Source organism: Spea bombifrons, chromosome 1, assembly GCF_027358695.1.
Source record: "Spea bombifrons isolate aSpeBom1 chromosome 1, aSpeBom1.2.pri, whole genome shotgun sequence".
Lineage (NCBI taxonomy): Eukaryota > Metazoa > Chordata > Amphibia > Anura > Pelobatidae > Spea > Spea bombifrons.
In genome coordinates this window covers 5,174,305-5,193,969 of record NC_071087.1, presented here as the reverse complement: position 1 = coordinate 5,193,969, position 19,665 = coordinate 5,174,305, and the positions used below count along the sequence as shown (strand labels likewise).

At 45.3% G+C, this 19,665-nt stretch overlaps 1 protein-coding gene across 1 annotated transcript in view; it reads left to right on the top strand.

Moving 5' to 3' along the window:
- SFXN5 (sideroflexin 5) overlaps window positions 1-19,451 on the top strand; it is a 76,315-nt gene extending 56,864 nt beyond the window's left edge. The window contains exon 14 of the mRNA XM_053458098.1: window positions 19,105-19,451. Coding sequence (XP_053314073.1) covers window positions 19,105-19,182 — 78 coding nt within the window. The 3' untranslated portion in view covers window positions 19,183-19,451. The remainder of the gene's footprint in view (window positions 1-19,104) is intronic.
- Window positions 19,452-19,665: the final 214 nt, after the last annotated feature.

Sequence of the window (19,665 nt, the reverse complement as noted above, 5' to 3'; positions counted from 1 at the left end):
TCTCAGTGGGGGTTTTTACAAAACCATATTCCTGCCATGTACCCAAGAGGAGAATGGACATGGCCGCATTGGCCCCAGAGAATATGGTCTTCGCTCAAAGATAATCAGTTCCAGATGAAGCTTAAGCTTCCCCATGTGCATATGTGCGTACACACTAACACACAAATCTCCTTGCCTCTCAAGATCGTGGCTCCTTTCCTGATCCTACGTGGTTATAGATGTTGTACAACAGGGTCATATAACATGATACCCCCCCGAGCACCTGCCCCCCCCAGCTACAGTAAACTGCATGGTGCGGCTACTTCTCTTTGGTCGGTGACGGTGCCATGGCAGATTATCCCTTAAAGCACAGGGGCAGCTGGTTACGGGGTCACTGTGGGGAGCAAACTCCTGATTTAGTTGATTACGGTTGTAGACCAACCATTTATTTCCAAGTCAAACTGCCTCATCAGGCCGATGGTGCTGTCCCTTTAAGGCCCACTTTATGGGACTCTGTTTCAGCTCCAGATTGTTCTCTTATCTGACTAAGTTGTCTTTTCCCTTCATCATTGATGTCAGCAACCCAAAAACATCATGTGGATTTGCATTCTCTGATCGCGCAAGCCAAGAATTCAGTGGCCGCGAGCCCTGCGCTCCCTCGAAAACGATCGTAATGCCAAGTGCCCAGATGCAATTAATGCTTTATTTTTCTGCTATGTGCCTTAGAAATGTATTCTTCCCTCATTACATGCAGTCTGTGTTGGCTCTATTACCGCAGTCTGAGGTCATACGGCCATCACTGATTTTATGATTAGTAAAATGATTAATAACAACATTTGCGAATTAATGAGACTTCTGCCTTAACTAGAAATTAATAGAGATCCAAGAACAAAGCGAGTGTTATTACCCTCTGCCTCGTGTATATCCTGATACTATTACCCTCTGCCTCGTGTATATCCTGATACTATTACCCTCTGCCTCGTGTATATCCTGATACTATTACCCTCTGCCTCGTGTATATCCTGATACTATTACCCTCTGCCTCGTGTATATCCTGATACTATTACCCTCTGCCTCGTGTATATCCTGATACTATTACCCTCTGCCTCGTGTATATCCTGATACTATTACCCCCTGCCTCGTGTATATCCTGATACTATTACCCCTGCCTCGTGTATATCCTGATACTATTACCCTCTGCCTCGTGTATATCCTGATACTATTACCCTCTGCCTCGTGTATATCCTGATACTATTACCCCCTGCCTCGTGTATATCCCGATACTATTACCCCCTGCCTCGTGTATATCCTGATACTATTACCCTCTGCCTCGTGTATATCCTGATACTATTACCCTCTGCCTCGTGTATATCCTGATACTATTACCCCTGCCTCGTGTATATCCTGATACTATTACCCTCTGCCTCGTGTATATCCTGATACTATTACCCTCTGCCTCGTGTATATCCTGATACTATTACCCCTGCCTCGTGTATATCCTGATACTATTACCCCCTGCCTCGTGTATATCCTGATACTATTACCCCCTGCCTCGTGTATATCCTGATACTATTACCCTCTGCCTCGTGTATATCCTGATACTATTACCCCATGCCTCGTGTATATCCTGATACTATTACCCCCTGCCTCGTGTATATCCTGATACTATTACCCCCTGCTTCGTGTATATCCTGATACTATTACCCCACCGCCATGGCTCGCAGCCCTCAGGTTCAGATGGGTCGCGTGGTTTACCAGCTAAGGGCCAGTAAGGTGGGATTTGGAAATCTGTCCGCCATTTCTCAGCATTTCGGGGAGGGTTTTCTAGCTTCCCTAGAAGACGTCCCAAGCCATCCCCTCCCGAGTGTACGAAGGACGGTCTCATTGGAGGTCTGAAGAGAGGGTTTGCAGGAGATCTGGATATTTCCGCTCCACATTACAGGGATGAATATGTTCGCCACAAAGAAATGAACTGGCCCCGTATAATGTATAGTTAAAGCAGCATGGAGGGCGCTTTGCTCCTGCAAACTCACCATTACGTGAATAGACCCCCACTGTCCCACATGACCACTACACACCTGCAATATGGCCGCCTCTCCACCCTCCTCACCCCTCCCCACCCACCGCCGTCGCTGTCCAGAAACAACAGCCGAGGAAGGAAGGGCTTTCCTGCTCCGTCAATCTGTTGAAGCCCCCGTCTCGCTGGCAGACCGCGTCGGGCCCAGCAATAGGTTAACGAGCCCGTGTGCAGCGGGATTATTTCAGGGAGATGACAGTGAACCAGTAATTACTAATTAGAGGCAATTTAACAGGAGGGGAAAGTGAAATCTCCTCTTCACCAACTGTCAATAATTAGCGGGTCTGGTGCGGGTGAAATGCGTCCCCAGTTAAAAGGCTGATGCATTAATGAAATGCCACGCGAGAAACGCCATCCGGAGAGGTCACAGGCGAGGCCGTTGTGAGCCGCGCACTAAGGTGTGTGTGCATGTATGTGTTAGCGTGGGCTGCCTCCTTATAATACACGCGTGACCCGCTCGCGGTGACTGATTCGTTCCCGAAGGACAGATCTGGAATGGAGGTTATAGAGACCCGTCCTTCGCCTTTTATTTTTGTTAATGTATTTTTGGGGGAAATAGTATACATTTCTAGTTGCCGAGACTCGTGTCTCAGTTTTGTGTGGGGGGGGCATTGTGCGTACCCCTTCTTGGGTTAGGGTTAATTCACCTTTTTTGCCCCAGTTGGACGCGGAGTGTGGGAGGAAGCGGCAGGTCCCCATTACTCGCTAAATGAACCCTCTCCAGGTGATGGAAGGGATTTGTCCTCCCATCTGCCCCTTCTGTTTAGCTTGGGTTAGCTACATTGGAAGGGGCAACTTCAGGTGCCTGGAATACCCCACTAAGCTTCTGAAGCTTCTGAAATGTTAGCTGCTGGTTGGGTCCAGGCTGTGTATGAAGAGGCTTTGTAATAAAAAATCGCGCATGAGTCCACGGAAGAACTTCACAGCATAACATAGTGATTTAGGTTAAAGTCACAAAGTCCATCAAGTCCCCCACTGTCAGGGGAGGGCTGGCAGCCTATGGCCTGGGGGGCAAGTCAAGTGAAGTGGCCCTTTGTGCCACGAATCAGCCCACCATACATGCCCATCTTTTCCTGAACGCATATTCATTATAAAAATACAAATATGATTCAAATGTGGTTCAACATAAGTAAATTTAATAGCAACAAAGGATGGTAAAAAAAAAAGCAAAACCTAATGTCCCCCTGATGCTCAGCCAGTTAACTGCCCCCCATGACACTGGCTGAGGATTATGGGAAGTATAGTACACAGCAGCAGGGGAATTGTAAAGGCTAATATGAGTATCCTACTAGGATCATACCCTAAAGTGGGCTGACTGGGGACAGAGCTGACACTGAAGAGCTGAATGGGGACAGCAATGACACGGGGGCTGAAGGGGGACAGAGGTGACACTGGGAGGGGCTGATTGGGGACAGAGGCAACACTGGGGGGCTGAATGGGGACAGCAATGACATGGGGGGCTTAATGGGGACAGAGGCGACACTGGGGGGCTGAATGGGGACAGCAATGACATGGGGGGCTGATTGGGGACAGAAGTGACACTGGGGACACACTTACACACACATACCTATTTTTTTGTTTTTAACGAATACAGAAAACATATTATATAGCTTATACAAAAATAAATTGGTTTACTAACCTTCTACTTCCACTTTTGGGGGGTTTCGTCTAGACCTCCATCCCCTGGTAGCAACAGACCGTTGTCTATGTATACAGGATGTCAGTCACCCAACATCCGGTGCTCCCGCAGTCTGAGTGGGAGGGGGCGGAGCTTTCACCCCTCACGCTGCTCCCATCACTATGCGGCCATCAGACTGCTGGAAAACTGATCTAAACGGCCGCTGGGTGCTGATGCCGCCGGCTGGAGCTACTTTAATCCTTTTTTTTATTTATTTAATATGCCGGATCGGCTTGCCATATTAAAAATAAATAAATAAAGTATTAAAGTAGCGCCGGCCGGCAGCATCAGCACCCAGCGGCCGTTTAGATTCGATTTCCACCAATCTGATGGCCGCATAGTGATGGGAGCAGCGTGAGGGGTGAAAGGTGAGTGCGAGGGGGCGGAGCTTTCACCCCTCACGCTGCTCCCATCACTTGGCGGCCATCGCATACGGCCGCTGGGTGCTGATGCTGCCGGCCGGCGCTGCTTTAATACTTTTTTTTTTTCATTTAATAGCCGATCTGGCTTGCCATATAACATTTTTTTAAAAAGTATTAAAGTAGCGCCGACCTCGGCGGCATCAGCACCCAGCGGCTGTTTAGATTAGATTTCGGGCGGCCTGGGAGGCAATTGCCCCCCGCCCCAGCCCGCCCCTGCCCACTGTTAATCCAAAAGAATCCCCTTATTTCCCACTGGATCAACAACCTATAACTGACCCTGTCTTTATAATAATATATATATATATATATATATATATATATATAATCATGCTATATCCCTGTATATTATTTTTTTGGTAAAAGGCGTCTATTGTGGGCAGTGGATTCCACATCTTTACCGCTCCTACTGTAAAGAACCACTTTCGCCGTTTTAAGTGAACATTTTTGTCTGAGTCTGAGTGGATGGCATCTCGTTCTTTCCCCAGTCGTGTTAATGAACAGATCATCAGAGAGCGGCCGGATATTGTCCCCGTACGTACCTTTGCATAATGACATCATATCCCCTCTGATGCCTTCTTTCTGTCACAGATTTTTGATGGACGTACCCCATCCCTTGAATAGTAAGTGCGGAGTCTGTGTGTGGTTGCCACGGACACCATCTGACGCCTGTCATTCACATCGTACTCGTTGGCGATGTCAGAAACCGTTTCTGGCGGACTCCGTCTTCAGTGATTTTAATGCTGTCATTCCACTCACTGTCTCTTACCGCAACGTACGCCAGATGACAGCACAGCCAACGCCAGTTATTTCAATTTATTTAAATGTTTTCTATTTAAACTTTAAAAAAAAAAATATACTCCGGTTCACAAAATGTTAACCGGTTGTGGCTGACGGTGGTAGGAAAACATTCAGCCCGGTGTTTGTAATCATGCAGCGTTTTCAGCAGGTAAGCCCATGCTATGTACTGTGATATACGTTAATGCACAGCGAGGCTGTTTGGGGCCGTGCGCCGTTCCTTTAAGGCTTCCAGTTGTCCTTTTATCCAGCCTTATGGCAACTTCATACAAATCAAGAGCTTACATTCTAAATGGAATTATATGGGGAAAAGGGGGTTCTAATGCACAAAAACAGTAAGTCACCGCTGCCTCGTACCTGATTACCGCTATAGCCAGAGATTCCCGGGGGTGGGGGGATTGCGATAAGGGTCACATCCCACCCAGTACCGTACCAGCAGGCTGGGGAATTATCCTGTACGACTGGCAATCTTGGGGTGTAATTTTTTTTTATTATTATTTTTTTTATATATATATATATATATATATATATATATAAAAAATCTTTACTATGATGTCAGCTGATGATTTCAGAATATAATGTACAAAAAATGTTTGTGGATTTCTTAAGAAATGGAAGAAAAGGGACTTAAGCGTTAGTGGCGCGGTTTCGTTTCTTTGTTACTTATTTTTGTATATTTTTTTTTTTATATTTTTTTTTTACAACACGCGTTGAACTCCAGCATAATAACAGTGTTGCTATAACATAGATTTATGTGTTTGTTGGGTTTTTGTATTTTTTTTTTTTACCATTTTTGGGAGCTGTAGTTCAGCAAGAGCTGCACTGTTACCTGTCCCAAGTATAAAGTAAATCAAATTAAAGCTGCTGTCCCACTTAGACCAAACATGAATTACACTCCCCGGAATGCTAAGCAAATAAACCTCAGCAGATCTGTCATTTTTAATTTATATATTTATTTATTTTTGCTTTGCAGATTTAATCACATTTAAAAAATTGGTATGCGTTTTCTGTTTCTACGCCTGGCAAAAAAACAAATGATCAAACAAGCAAACTTTTAGTCGATTTAAGCACTAGGAACGCGGTTTAGTACATGGGATGGCAGCTTTAAGACGGGGGAAAGAGACACGGGTTAGCTTTATCCTGTGCATAGACCGAACTCTCTCGTATCAGACGCAGCGTGATAAGTCCCTTTTCCCCCCCGTTGGTGAATTTGCCTGCGTGTTTGCTCGGCACATCGTGTCTCAGTTGAAGCGTAGCCGTGCTTTTCGCCAAAAGGCAATTAATATTTTCCGAGCCGAGGATGCGTCGAGGCAGCGGGGCACTTGGTCCAGCACCGTCCTTTTGACAGATGCCCTGTTATCAAGTACCGGAAAAATGCCTCTGTCTTATCAAGTGGCCTTTTAAGTGCTGCTTTCAAGACCCCCTCAAGGGTTAAGTCCGAGCTGTTTAGCCCAGGTTGTCGGATGTCAGGTTTTTTTTTTCCTCCCCTTTGAATGCTAATGGCTCCCAGCCATCAAGAGGCGATCAGTGTCTGAAAGGGGAAGTGTGAGGAATGTGAGTGCGGCTCAATCCCCCCCCGCACCTGCACGGATACTTAACATACTTGAGTCTGCCGGAGAGCTACAGACCTGTAAACACAAACCAAATCCACCTCCGCACCTGAATGACACCATTAAGGAAGCGTTTCCGGCTACTACAAAAGGCTCAGCTGCTTCTTATCCATCTCCGCAACAAGAGGTGAAGGAATGAAAAAAATGGCTGCGCTTTAAAGCACGGTACAAAAGAATGATTGGCGTCCCTTCTTGTGCACAGGTGTGCCAACCGAAAGAAGAAGGGGTTTGATGAAGGGGAAGGGAAAAGCATTTACGCAAATAACATCAGGGAGGGTAGAAAATTAAAACCTGCGCTACGACTCCCATCATTCTTATACTTCTTGCCACTAGTCCTGAGTGCAGGGCAAAGGCAGTGCATCCATACATCGGTGTTTTATCCCAGTGTGCATCGTTACTCTAATGTATATAGACTCGGACGGCTTGCTGGCAGTATATAGGTTAAATGTCTCCCTCCAGAGCCGGCACGGTGCCTTCCCAACAGATGGATCCGGTGTGTAGGCAGCCAGGAGTCCGTGTACCGCGCGCTCCTCCAACGTGGGTGTAGAGGGCAATCTTCCCAGTGTCAGCGTCTGTCCCCCAACAGGCATCTACCAACCGCGTTCCTGTAAGGTGCCATCACCTTTCGCACGGCGGCTTAACTGTCCGCTACGTTATCATACTTGAAACGCTTGGAAATCGGGGAGGAAAAAAACACGCAAGACTATTCCTTTAATTCATTCATAGATTAAGGATACTCTCTCGGTAGATTTAGAGTTGGAGAATCAATGCACGGAACACCAGCGTTGGAATGAATCTGAACACATTGTGTCCAGAACGTAAAAGAAGGTCCTCTGTGCCGCGACACCTTCACGCTCTACGTTCTATGTGGGCCAAAGAATAAAAAAACATTTATAGGGTTTTTTTTGTTGTTTTTGTTTTTTTTTTTTTGCAAGCAATCAAGATCCGGAACTTTCTGTTCCTGAGTATTCTACCCTCTGGTACCCTCTGACACGTGGCTCTTATGAGCTACAGATACTCCTGTTCTGTCTCTTTTAAGCCGTTAGTATTAGAGCAACGTAATTAGAATTGTAGCTTTTTGGGCCAATTCATGGGCTTTTCGGTAGAAAGTTGCTTAAAAAGCAAAGGCTTCTGCATAATGAGTGCAATGCTTTTCATGGGGAAGGAGACTACACGTGCTAAACAAACATATTCCCGTTTTAAAATCCTGATTTCTATAGTTTCTTGTTAAAAAACTTTCAGTGGGGGCCGCTTAAGTTGTCCCCTCTGCACCGCTCTGCTGTGGCTGCCTGACAATTTCTGACATGGAAGATGTTCGCTTGAAGATCTATTCGTTAAAAGGAGGCTGGGAGTGGCTGTAGGCGGTCAGACGGTTGTGATGTAATACATAGAGGAGGGGCTTTGGAAAAAATTTGGGAAACTCTGTTGCTAAGCAGCTCCAGTATCTCAATAATCCTTATAGTGGAGTTGGGAGCATTGGGGAGACAAATAAAATGGCCGACAGGTTTCTATTGCTTATCTTTACACGATGCAGCGCTTATCTAGGTGAATAAGCACCGTTTAAATGGTTTGGGTTAGCTTCCATTAAGTTGCTGATTGTTATTGATTGGTCCGTGCCGCCTTGGTAAGGATTGGCGCGAATCGATGAAATAATGCTAGTTTTGCCACCCGCCCGACGATGCAAGTAAAAAATAAATACTTGCACACACTTCTAGTGTATAAATGCAGCAATGCCGTAAGCTATAGAGGTGACGGTTCTTCCCTCCCTACTTGTTATCTTGTCTGCGAATTCCTCTTCTGCGCAAAGAAGCCGCCATAGCCTGCAGAAATCGCGGGTAATAATATACAGATGGCACGCAACGCGTTAAGCCACCGAGCGCTTTTTTTTTTTCTACTATAAGTGGGACTTGTGCCGTAAGAAGAGGCCAAAAACGGCATCTGTGGCCTCGCTCTGATTAGTAAGTATGGGCCAGCTGGTCCCCGAAAGCCTCTCCCACCATCTTTCCACATGTACCCGACAGGAATAGAGGCCCTGGCGGACCGCCGATATGGTGACACCAGCTATTAAGTAGCGCTGCCCACCCTTCATTAAAAGTGCCCAGACATATTACTCTCATAAACAAAGATGCAGGAAATGTAAATTGTAGCAGTTGGTGGATATCATGAAAAACACTCAGCATTTTTTTTTTTTAATTATTATTTAATTTGTTGCGTGCCGTACAAACACAGGCACACGTTGTCGTTATTGTTTATGATCAAGAGCCAGAGTATAAGAAAATAAGTTGTATACGTCCGCGCATGCACGTATTACAGACATATGTGGAGTCTAGTCGGGGAAAAGTCTGAGGATTAGCCCGTACACCAAATAATCTAGTAAAGGAGAGTCGGCCATACCGGACACATGTCTCTATCGCCATACCCAGGAACTCTCAGGGTTTGCTCCTGAGTCTCTGGGTTTTTACCCCAATCTCGGGGTCTGGATCTGATTTTTTTTTTTCACGTTCTACTCCTAATGGGTGCTTTTTCTTACTGCTATATCACAGCTGCTTGAATCCAGGTGTCTTCATTCAGAATATCTTTTCTAAAGGACTGTTACTGGATCCATTTCGCCTCGCCCTCTTAGTGAGTCACTACAATAAGATCTGCGTTATGCTAAAGGGTTAATATTTAAAGAGCCCCAAAATCAGAAGGGTTGTTCCCAGAAGTGGTCCCCCCCGGGGGGGGTGACTGTAGACTGTGATTATAGATCGCTTACATGTTCTCAGGTGTTCCCATCACTTTCAGAGACATCATTTGGGTTGTCATTCCTGGTTCCCTCGACAAAGTCAGACCACAACCCGTCAGCAGATGCTTGGCGTCACAGCGTGCTCCTTTTCACGTTGGGTATATAGACGGCTCCTTGGCATCACGGCATCTACCCAGAGTAGACTTCCAGCCGTCCAGACAGGACACCTCATGGAGTGGTCTTCGGACTTCTTGCTTGGAGGCTTCCAGTGGTGCCACATAAAATACACACAACAAACCGAACCGTAAGACCTGGCTCTGGAGTGAACGAATCATTAATCCCATAGCTGAGGTGCAACGTGGAATCGACCAATCAGATTGATATCTCAGAGGCACCGAAATTTAGTAGGTCTCATCTGTTCTTCATAATCAAGAGGGCAACCTTTTAAATATGACGTCAAAGAGAAGAGATGTCTGACCTTTCTGCAGGGGGGTTCTCTCTCTCTCTCTCTCCCTCTCTCACGGGCTGGCATGTTGAGATATGTTCTTGCGCGGTTCACTTCATGACCCCTCCATAGATATACGTTTATATCTGTATGTTTTGCTTTTTTTTGATGAGCCCACATCTTGGTCAGTTTGTTTATCTTCTAGAGGACCTTGAGGTCATCAGCGTAACAATGCAAAGTACCCTGATCTGGCTCATGGAAGACACTCCGCGTTCGTTTGCCGACATTCTTTTTTGAGATGGGACTGACGTTTGGCTTTTGGAGATAAGATGAGAATGTCGCTTATATAATGGACACCGATATCTGCAGAATTATCACCCAAAACATGCCTTTCAGACATAGGAATGATGTCATCTGCCGTCATTTTTATCCGGAATGCGTAATTGACACAAGACCAGATAATTGGCTTCATACATTTTTACGTAATTAAGCCTTCAGACGAAAAGAACGAAACGAGAGCACTTAATGTTTTATCTCAGTGGAACAGCGCCTTTAAATGAATGAGATCGCACGGAGCGACACAGAAGTCACTGCCCAGAGCGTCCGTGGCTCTGAAACGTGATTGTATTAATGCAATTTCCAAGAAAGGGTTATTTAAAGTGGAAATTGATATTTTTGTTCCCAGAAGGGGCGCCCCGGCTGTTATAAAGCCCTTTAATGCGTATGATAGATGAGAGGTCTCTTTACATTTCCATAGGGTCCTCCTGGCAAATGTGTGTGGTGTGGGGGGATCCCCAAATTTATTTGCCCCAGCTGTTTTCCAGGCAGAAGATGATGTTGGCCAACGTGCGCGATATACACTGCGGACGGGGATCTGTTTAGAACCCCAATGCGCATGTGCCGAACGCTCTCAATCGGGGGGTGCTTTCCTGCCATCGATTGGCCGCTTCACGCAGCCAATCAGTGGCAAGAAGTATCAGACCGCGAAGGAGGATGAGGGCAGCTGTTGAAGCTGAAGTTATAGAAGGATCTCTCTAAGGCTGCGTGACACGATGTCATAACATAGATGCTGATCACAGAATCGGCTACAAATCAGATGAAATTACTTCCGCCAGTGTTTTTGGTCAATGTGTTGTAATAAACGCCGGTGTGGATTATACGCTTTTTTTTTTTTGTTGTCCTCTCTATTCAGTCAGGTTTTTTTTCTTCTTCTTCAAAGCAATGTTGAGGTTGAGAGTAGATCGTGCCGTAACTCGTCTGAACCGTCCCGGATTAAGCAGACACAGGAAAGGTTCTTGAACAATACAACTGGAAACTGTATCAGTTTGTGTGACGAGTACAACAGAAGTGACACCTGTTTCTCAACCAGTTTTGTGTCTTTCAGTAGCAAGGGGATTAAAGCAGCACCTGTCCTTCCTATGAGGCTCAGGCGCATACCTGGGAAGTCTCAGCATTCTACCCCACCGTGGGGGTGAAGGGGCAGATTCTCGAGGTCTGGAGCTCTGGCTTGTCATGGTCAGCTTAGTTAGAAGATTCCTAAGTGTCTCGGGGAGAACTGGCCAGCCGGTAAACAAACCGTTTTGGATGGCATAGCTCCCGGGTATTGTAGGTTAGACCGGTGGGAGATCGCTGGAAACGTCTTCCAGAAGATCCAGAACTCCATCATCCATACAGATTATGCGGGAGGTCGTAACGTCGGAAGTCCTATTCCATGATTTAATGTAGATTGAGCAGCTGAGGGTCTGCGGTGGACGGTGACCCGGCACACCTAATTAACCACCGATGGACCCTTTAACTCTTAGAAAATACCCTTTTTCCAGGTGTTTCATAGATAGACCCCCTTAGGTGCATTTTGAAAGAGTTTAGGTTCTTGAGATTTGCGTAGAGCATGGGATAGAAAACATGGCTCCTGAATCCAAGACGAGACCAGCGACTGATGAAGGGTCAGTCATTGAAAAACGGGCAGACTCGACGGGGGGGCCGAATCGGTCTGATCCGCCCGCAGGTTCTATGTCTCTCTGTAAATCAATTCCTGAGAACCAGAACATGCCACCCGGCCCAAGCCCAACCGGAAACAATATAGAACACACGTAATTATCCCGCTATAATTTATTTCATTTCAATGTCATGGGCCGTGTAAATTTTTGGCGCTATATGAATAACAAAGTAAATATCGATAATAATCGGGTCTTTTCCCCTCTGAGGGTTGTTGTAGTAGTAGCGGCTCGGTTCGCAGCTGGCAGGAGGTGGTTACAAAGCTTCTTATGTATAAACTCGCCTCCTCTTAGATCAGCAAATCTCATTTTTAAGGAAGTTCCTTGTAAGGGCTTTATTTCAACTTAAAGTATTTAGTAAATCCGCGCTTTGATCTTGGTAATGAGCACTTTAGGCTGTGACAGGGACGTCGCTCTAAGCGGAGGGAGACCGTTTTCTGGAGATCGCGGCGTAGAAAATAGAAGCCCCGTTCGTCGAAGGTGCAGTTCCACTTCGATAAAACTTCCCGCAAATAAAAGCAATTAGACTTTATTCTCTCTTCTTGAGCTTTAATCTGAGTTTTTAAAAAGCTTTTTTTAATGGTATCAGCCTATCCGCAGCTGCTTTTGTTTCCCGTGACAATTAAGTATTCCCTCAAAAAAATATAAATTAGTAAAAATTCACCATGATTAGGGTTTGGACATTAAAAATAAATCCCTGGAATGTTGTATTTGATGATTGAACGGGACCGAATTCACGCAGATTATGGGAAGAACGCAAACATTATTAGATTAAATATATCACCGTAATTAACCTGTTTATTACCCAGCGGCTGAGCATGGCTGGCCTTAAGCAGTTAAATAGATCAGCGGCTCAGTTTATCGGTATCATTAAACACATCATCGCCGTGAAATTACCGTGGTCAGGGGTGACATGGAAGTATTTAAATCTGACGCAGCGCGGTGCTTGAGGCAAAACCTGTCAACCGCAGATTATCTCTTCCTAGAACGTGCATTCCTGTCACCCTCCGTCTGCTCGCAGGGGAATCCGTCCAGCTGCTCCGCACATCTGGAAAATCCTTGTCACCGACTTAATGACCGCTGGATGATGACACTAAATGGGGTTTCAAATAGCATTACCTGTGTATTTTAAAAATCACAGCGAGGTTGGGGGAGGACCAGCCCGTCCGATTCCTCGTTGCATGCCGATAGGAGAGAATAAACGACATAAAAACTATTTATTATTAGTGGTTAAATGGTACAGACTGATATACGGGATGTGACCAAAAAGATGGGGACACCTGACCATCACACCTATATGAGCTTGTTGGACATCTCATTCCTAATACATGGACATTAATATGAAGTTGGTCCCCTCTTTGCAGACATAACGGCTTTCGCTCTTCTGGGAAGGATTTCCACAGATTTTGGGGAGTTTGAGAATTTTTGCCCGTTCGTCCAGTAGAGCGTCTGTGAGGTCCGGCACTGATGTTGGACGAGACGCCCGGCTCACAATCTCCGTTCCAGTTCATCCCAAAGGTGTTGGATGAGGTGGAGGTCGGGGCTCTGTGCGGCCAGTTCTTCCACCCCAAACTCATCCAGCCATGTTATTGAGCTTGCTTTGTGCGCTGGGGCGCAGTCATGCTGGAATAGAAAAGGGTCTTCCCCAAACTGTTCCTACAACGTTGGAAGCCGAGCATTGTCAAAAAGCATTAACATTACCCTTCACTGTAACTACGGGGTCCAAACCCTGAAAACCCAAACTACGCCTCCAAACTTTACAGCAGGCACCATGTATTTCAGTAGGTAGCGTTCTCCTGGCATCCACCAAACCCAGATTCGTCCATCAGACTTCCAGATAGTAAAACAGGTTTACACTGCTCTGTAGCCCAGTGGAGGTGGCTTTACACCGCTCCACCCCACACTATGCACTTGGCATTGTGCACATAGTGATCTTCGGCTTGTGTGCAGCTGATCAGCCATGGATACGCGTTTTGTGAAGCTCCCGGCACACAGGGCTTGTGCTGATGTCGCTTCCAGAGGCAGTTTGGATCTCTGTAGCGAGAGATGTTACACCTGAGGACAGGAGATTTTTACGCACTACACTCGGCACTCAGCCGTCTCACTCTGTGAGTGTGAGTTCTTCTGCTCTGTGGCTTTGAGGCCAAGGTGTCATCCTATGACAACCATGTTTATAATCACGCAGCTCTTCAGTACGTTCTACTGCCAATGTCGGTCTACGAAGACGGCTGCCTATGGGCTGATTTTATACACCTGTTAGTGCTGAGTGCGACTGAAACCCCTAAACTCAATAATTAGGAGGGCCGTCCACATACTTCTGATCATATAGTGTGTGTGTATGTATATATATATATATAATATATATTTTTAATTATTATTATTTTTATTTATTTTTTTCAATATTTTTCCCAAAAATAAGCTCTCTCTTCAGAAATGTTTTTTTAAGGGCAGACTGAGAATACCTTATACACGTTATATGCTATATTAACCCATTGCTGCCAGGAAGCAGAGTGAGAAGCAAAGCAATCTGGTCCTCTGTACCTCCTTAATAGTATTTTTATTGGGACCTCATTGGGGTAATTTTTATGGTCAGGCTGGATACAGAAGTAGATAAATCCCCCTCCCTCCCCTTATACGAGGTCCGTAAAAGACACCTCATAGTGACGACATTATTAATAGATTGCAAGCTCTTTAGAACAGGCTTGAGGACCTAAGAAAGACTTGGTCCTTTGCGTCAGCCCTAAACCGTTTGGGTCTTTTTGCCTGGACTCCTACCTGTGACAATTGGCTGGCAAACGGGGGCAGCTATTGGGGCCCCCAGAAGATAAGTAGGCCGCTGGGGCCGCTGTCTCTTTGCGTGTTCCAGCAAGTCAGTCTATTCCACAGAATACAGAGTGCCGGAGAGACGGTCTCTCCATGGAGCCGTGTGCGTATCTAGGTAATTTCAGCACACACTGCAGTAAATAAAAAGCCATGGCCCTCAGGGGCCCTTTAGCAAGTTGCCACAGCGTCTCCGGGGCATATCAAATTTTCACCTCGTCTGCATCGAGTTCTTTTCATTATTCGACGAGTCAAACTTTTGTGCAGCGTGTTAATCACTGCTTGATGTATGTGCGTACTTTACATGTATTATCCAAGGCATGTTGGCGTTACCCAGATCTGTCAAGACGAACGCTCCCCCATTCCACACCTTTTTCTCTTACAGAGCGTTCGTGGAATTGTTTAATATGCGTTTTGTAGCATTACACCTCGGATTCATACAGAAATTACATGTACGTGGGAGCCGCCATCATGCCCCTCCTGGCTTTGTGTTTTAATTTAAAGATATATACGTAAAAATAGGGGTCTGATCCACTAAATGCCTCAGCGGAAAGCTTCATGCAAATTCCCCTCCATTTCCCATGATTCCTTAGTGAAAATTCCATTGGAATCCTTTCGTCAGCCCAAGCAGGAAGTTGAACCGCTCCTTTCAAAGCTTTATTATTCCATGCAAAGTTCACAATGGCCGCCCAGAACACCCGATGCATTTCCCTATACATGGCAGCGGAGAAAGTGAGAGGCCCCTAGCCGTCTCGGGGGCCCTTAGTAAATATTACATTGGAGTTTTATCGTCGGCCCAGGCAGGAAGTTGGTTTTGCCTTTCAAAGCTTTATTATTCTGTACGAAATGCTCAGGCGGCACAGGGAGTACCAGCTTCAGAACACCCAATGCATTTCGCACTGCAGTATGCTTACACATACGTGACCGCGGAGAAGGGGGGTTCCACCGGGCTCCTCGGGGCCCTTAGTGAATACTGCATTGTCTTCATTGCAGCCCCGGCAGGAAGTTGAACCCCACTTTTCAAAGCTTTATTATTCCGTACAAAATGTACATTGGCAGCCCAGGGGGTACAGTCCACATAACACCCAATGCGTTTCACTGCAAAGTGCTCAGACATACATTGCAAAGGAGAAGGGCGTGCGGGGGGGGCAGACTTCTTAGGGCCACGCCAAATACTGGAAAAAATCTTTCATTGACAATGAAACAATCAATCTTACCTTGTGTCCTGTAACGGTTTGATCTGGACGTTTATTTCGTCTATATTAGATGGAAGTACATATTTTGTCCCATAGCCGCAAGTAAGATTGCGTGGTGTTTTTTTTGCCAATATATCCTTTTTTCACGACTTTTGAAGCCTAAAACGGAGGCTCTGACCGCGCTTCGGTGTAAACTATACCCTCACAGCTGACGCATCGCAAGCGCATCTTCTTCAGTAAAGAGAAAATTGCTGTTAAAGACATATATCAACAAGTCGAGCGGGCGTCTCGGACACGCCGGCCTGGGGCCGCGCTTACAGAAATTGCTGTGAGCCGGCTATAGCTTTCCATCGCTGGAACACGAATGGTAGCCGACTGCGCGAGAGAATGAGGACAAACAAATCCGGAACAGGCTGAACGCCGCCATCAAAACATACTAGCGGGAGGTGGCGGGTCGGCGATACCGGGCGCGACTTCTTTATATTTATTGTTTAAAGAAAAGAGACGAAGGAGGAAAAGAATCATAGAGAATCCATAACTGCGCGGTGAATTCCATACCAACTTTTTTTTGGTATTGAGTAAAGTTTTGTCAGCCGCTCTACCAAGTTCAGTGAACTCTGCTGCACTCTGTAGGCTTAATATTGAGTCAGGGCTCCCAGGGGCCACCACATGAGTCCAACTGAGATCCGGCTAGGGCCTGTGTTCATTTGACCGGTTATTAGTTCAGGAGGGAACTTAGAGCCACCCAGTGGGTCTCTTGGGACAATAATATGCAGCGAGGGGTATATCCCCTGCCCATAGGCAGTCGGCGCATGACTCCGGGGCATACGTCGGGCTTGTATCCATTGTTTCATTTGCTCCGATGGTGCAGGTCCACTAGCCGTGCGCTTGAATTGCCCAGTCCATAAAGAAAACCAGTATGTATATAGGATTTCCAGGTACGTGGCTTCGTTACTATGTTTCTGCCATTTCCAGTTTACAGATGGACTGCTTGGTCCAATAACTGAGTCGTCTCCTAAGCGAGCTCGCCCACTCCATGCCTTGGCTTAGGTTTTTGTATTATATATATAATTATAGACTGTCGTCATCCAATACAAACCCTATCAGCCCCAACCCTGTGCCTCTGCCTGGCAGACAACAGGTTAACAATATCTAACCAACCCCCCCCCGGGCCGATCCGCTACCTTTGGCGACTAGTCTTAGAGATTAATATTCAGAACGCCGCGTTTCGCCGGAGAAGTTGCTAATAATGTCAGTAAAAGGAGAAGAAAAAAAATATGTTGCATCTGTTATGGATAGCTGTACAAAATTAGCTAGTCACACCTCTGACACCCAACATGTCTTAACTTTAAATACTCGGCTCACTTTCCAGAATTTCCTGATTAAATTAAATTTAAAAAAAAAAAAAAAAAGCAAAACGCGATAACAAATTTTTGCAGTTACTGTTCTTTCCGGTGCGATATATATATGCATCATTTTCTTTTATGTTTATATATTTCTGCTTCATTAGTGCTGTCTGAAGGGTGATTAGATCCTTCAAACATTTTACAGAGGTTAAACGTTGATTAAGATTTAATTATTACTGTAAATAGCTTAGAATGACATATGGTGCAAAAACGTGACATATGTGCATTTGAATAAATGAAGTGCTATTTCCCATGATGCTTTAGTATCTGTTTAACAGCTTTGCTGAAGGGTTATGTTACACCTCATGCTAACTTGCTTTCATGTTAGATTTCGGTGGGTTCTGCAGCTGAAAAAAAACGAAGAACAGTTTTCCATTATTTATTTATTTATTTCATTTTTTTCTTCTATTTTCTTCATTTTTTTTTTTAAACATTGAATATTTTTAAATGCTTAAATTGTTTGGCACCTTGATTTTATTTTGTTTTTACTTTTCATTCGCTAATTGGTGTAAGCAGATTCAAACATTTTCTAGAGCTTGGAACATTTTTTTTTTTTTTTTTTTTTTACTTTGTACATAACGATTATTTAATTTGTTTTCTACAAAAAAAAAAAAAAAAGTTGGGTGAAAAAAATCCTTTGCGCGTTCGAAGGAAGGAAAAAGAGGCAGTGCCGCGTGAAGTTACACGTGCCGAAGCATTCAGAAGCCTCCAGATTTGGGTCAGGAAACTGCAATTTAATAATTTGGGTGCAATTTTAATGTTTTACTCGAGCCCTGATACATTTATGGAGATTCTGTCCCTGATACATGATTGAGGGGTTGATGTACCGTTGTGGTCATGTGAGGCACGTGGCGTCTGTAGGCAGCCGCAGGCTTGGAGACTGGATGCCTATGGGCACCGATGACTTCTACCAGCCCCGCCACCGCTGTCTGGCTACGGACACTTTTCTCACCCTGGGCTCGGAGGAGCTGGGATTTAACTGGCTTTGCCCTGGAGGCTCCGGGTTTGGTGTCTCACCACAAGTCCCCCTGGAGAAGGGGTTTGTGTGCAGTCCCACGCTACCGAATACCGCTCTTCGATATGTGTGGCCAGTACCTTGCTGTATGCGGACCTGAACCACGTTCCATTGTGGAGTCCGCTAGGCTTCTTGACCCCGTACATGTACGGCTACCACATCTCTATTCTAATTTATTAGTAAAAATGCGTGATTAGATGGCGTAATGTGGTGTCAGGTACTGAAGTGTGCCTGCTGTTTGTGAATATATTATATATAATCTTATAATATAATATTATATAATATATTTATATTATAATATATATAATAATAATATATATTAAATATATATAATCGAATCTTCTCGCCGTTAAAGCAGGATGGGACCCCTGCCAGCCGCACCTCGCATTTTCCTGACCGAGAAGTCTGATTGTAGGGAGATCCGTACGGCTTTATGTGTTAATATGGTTATTATTCTCTATTATTGTCATCAATGTTTCGTATTACAACACGAGAGTCTTTTATCATTCATCCCCTGTCTGGTCCCATTCTATTCACCTGCTGTACATTCCGGCAACCATACCATACGTTCCCGGAAATGCTTCATTAAGCCGTTATAGTTAATTAATAATATTAATAATAACATTCTCGACTCATTAATCGCGGAAGCCATGTTTAGGCCGAACTCCTAGCGTCCGTGCCGTACATTTCTTGAAAATCGCAACATTTCCCTGCGATCATAAAAAAAGGAAGGTAAAATCCCAATTTAAGGACACATCCTTTCTTATTTCTCTTTATTTAGTAATTCTATTGTATCTCAAAAATAATGATTATACCCTCGCTAATTAGCCAGGTTTTGTTATTATGTATCCATGTGGAAGGTAGAATCGGCGATTTAGACTGAATTGTCTTCGAGCCGTAACTGGAGGTTATACCTACTTTTTTTTTCTTCTTTTGATCCAGATTGAGACTTCCCGATTAGAGCCAGAAATAGCCTCCAGGACCACCTCCAAGACGGTGATCTACAACAAGGGATTGTAAGCCAAAACCAGCTCGTTTCATCACCAAGCGACGGGGCCGAGACCGGCAGCACCCTCCTCCATGCGGGAAACCGAGGGGACTTCGACTCGCTCTCCACCACCTTGACAGCTGGAGAGAATTAACACATTCACACAACCGCCACCTCACCGAGGTAGAAGAATTAATTCGGGTTTCGCCGTTGCTAAGGGGGACGAGAAATAGCACGAAGTGGCATCAACATTTTTAGAATGCGATATAGAAACTAAAGGCACATGTTCGTTAGGATCATAGATCGTCTCCCTATTGTGTTCTTTCACTGGGGTAGCTTTTAAGGGCCCGGCCCCTGTGCTGCCCCAGTTCGCCCCCCTATAACTGGGCGAACCAACTGGTCCATTCTCTAGTGCTGGGCCTGTAATGTGGGTTTAGGATTCTCTATGTACAGGTCATAACGATTCACATAGAAACGTGGTGTCACAGACAGACGTACGCATGCTGATTGGCCGA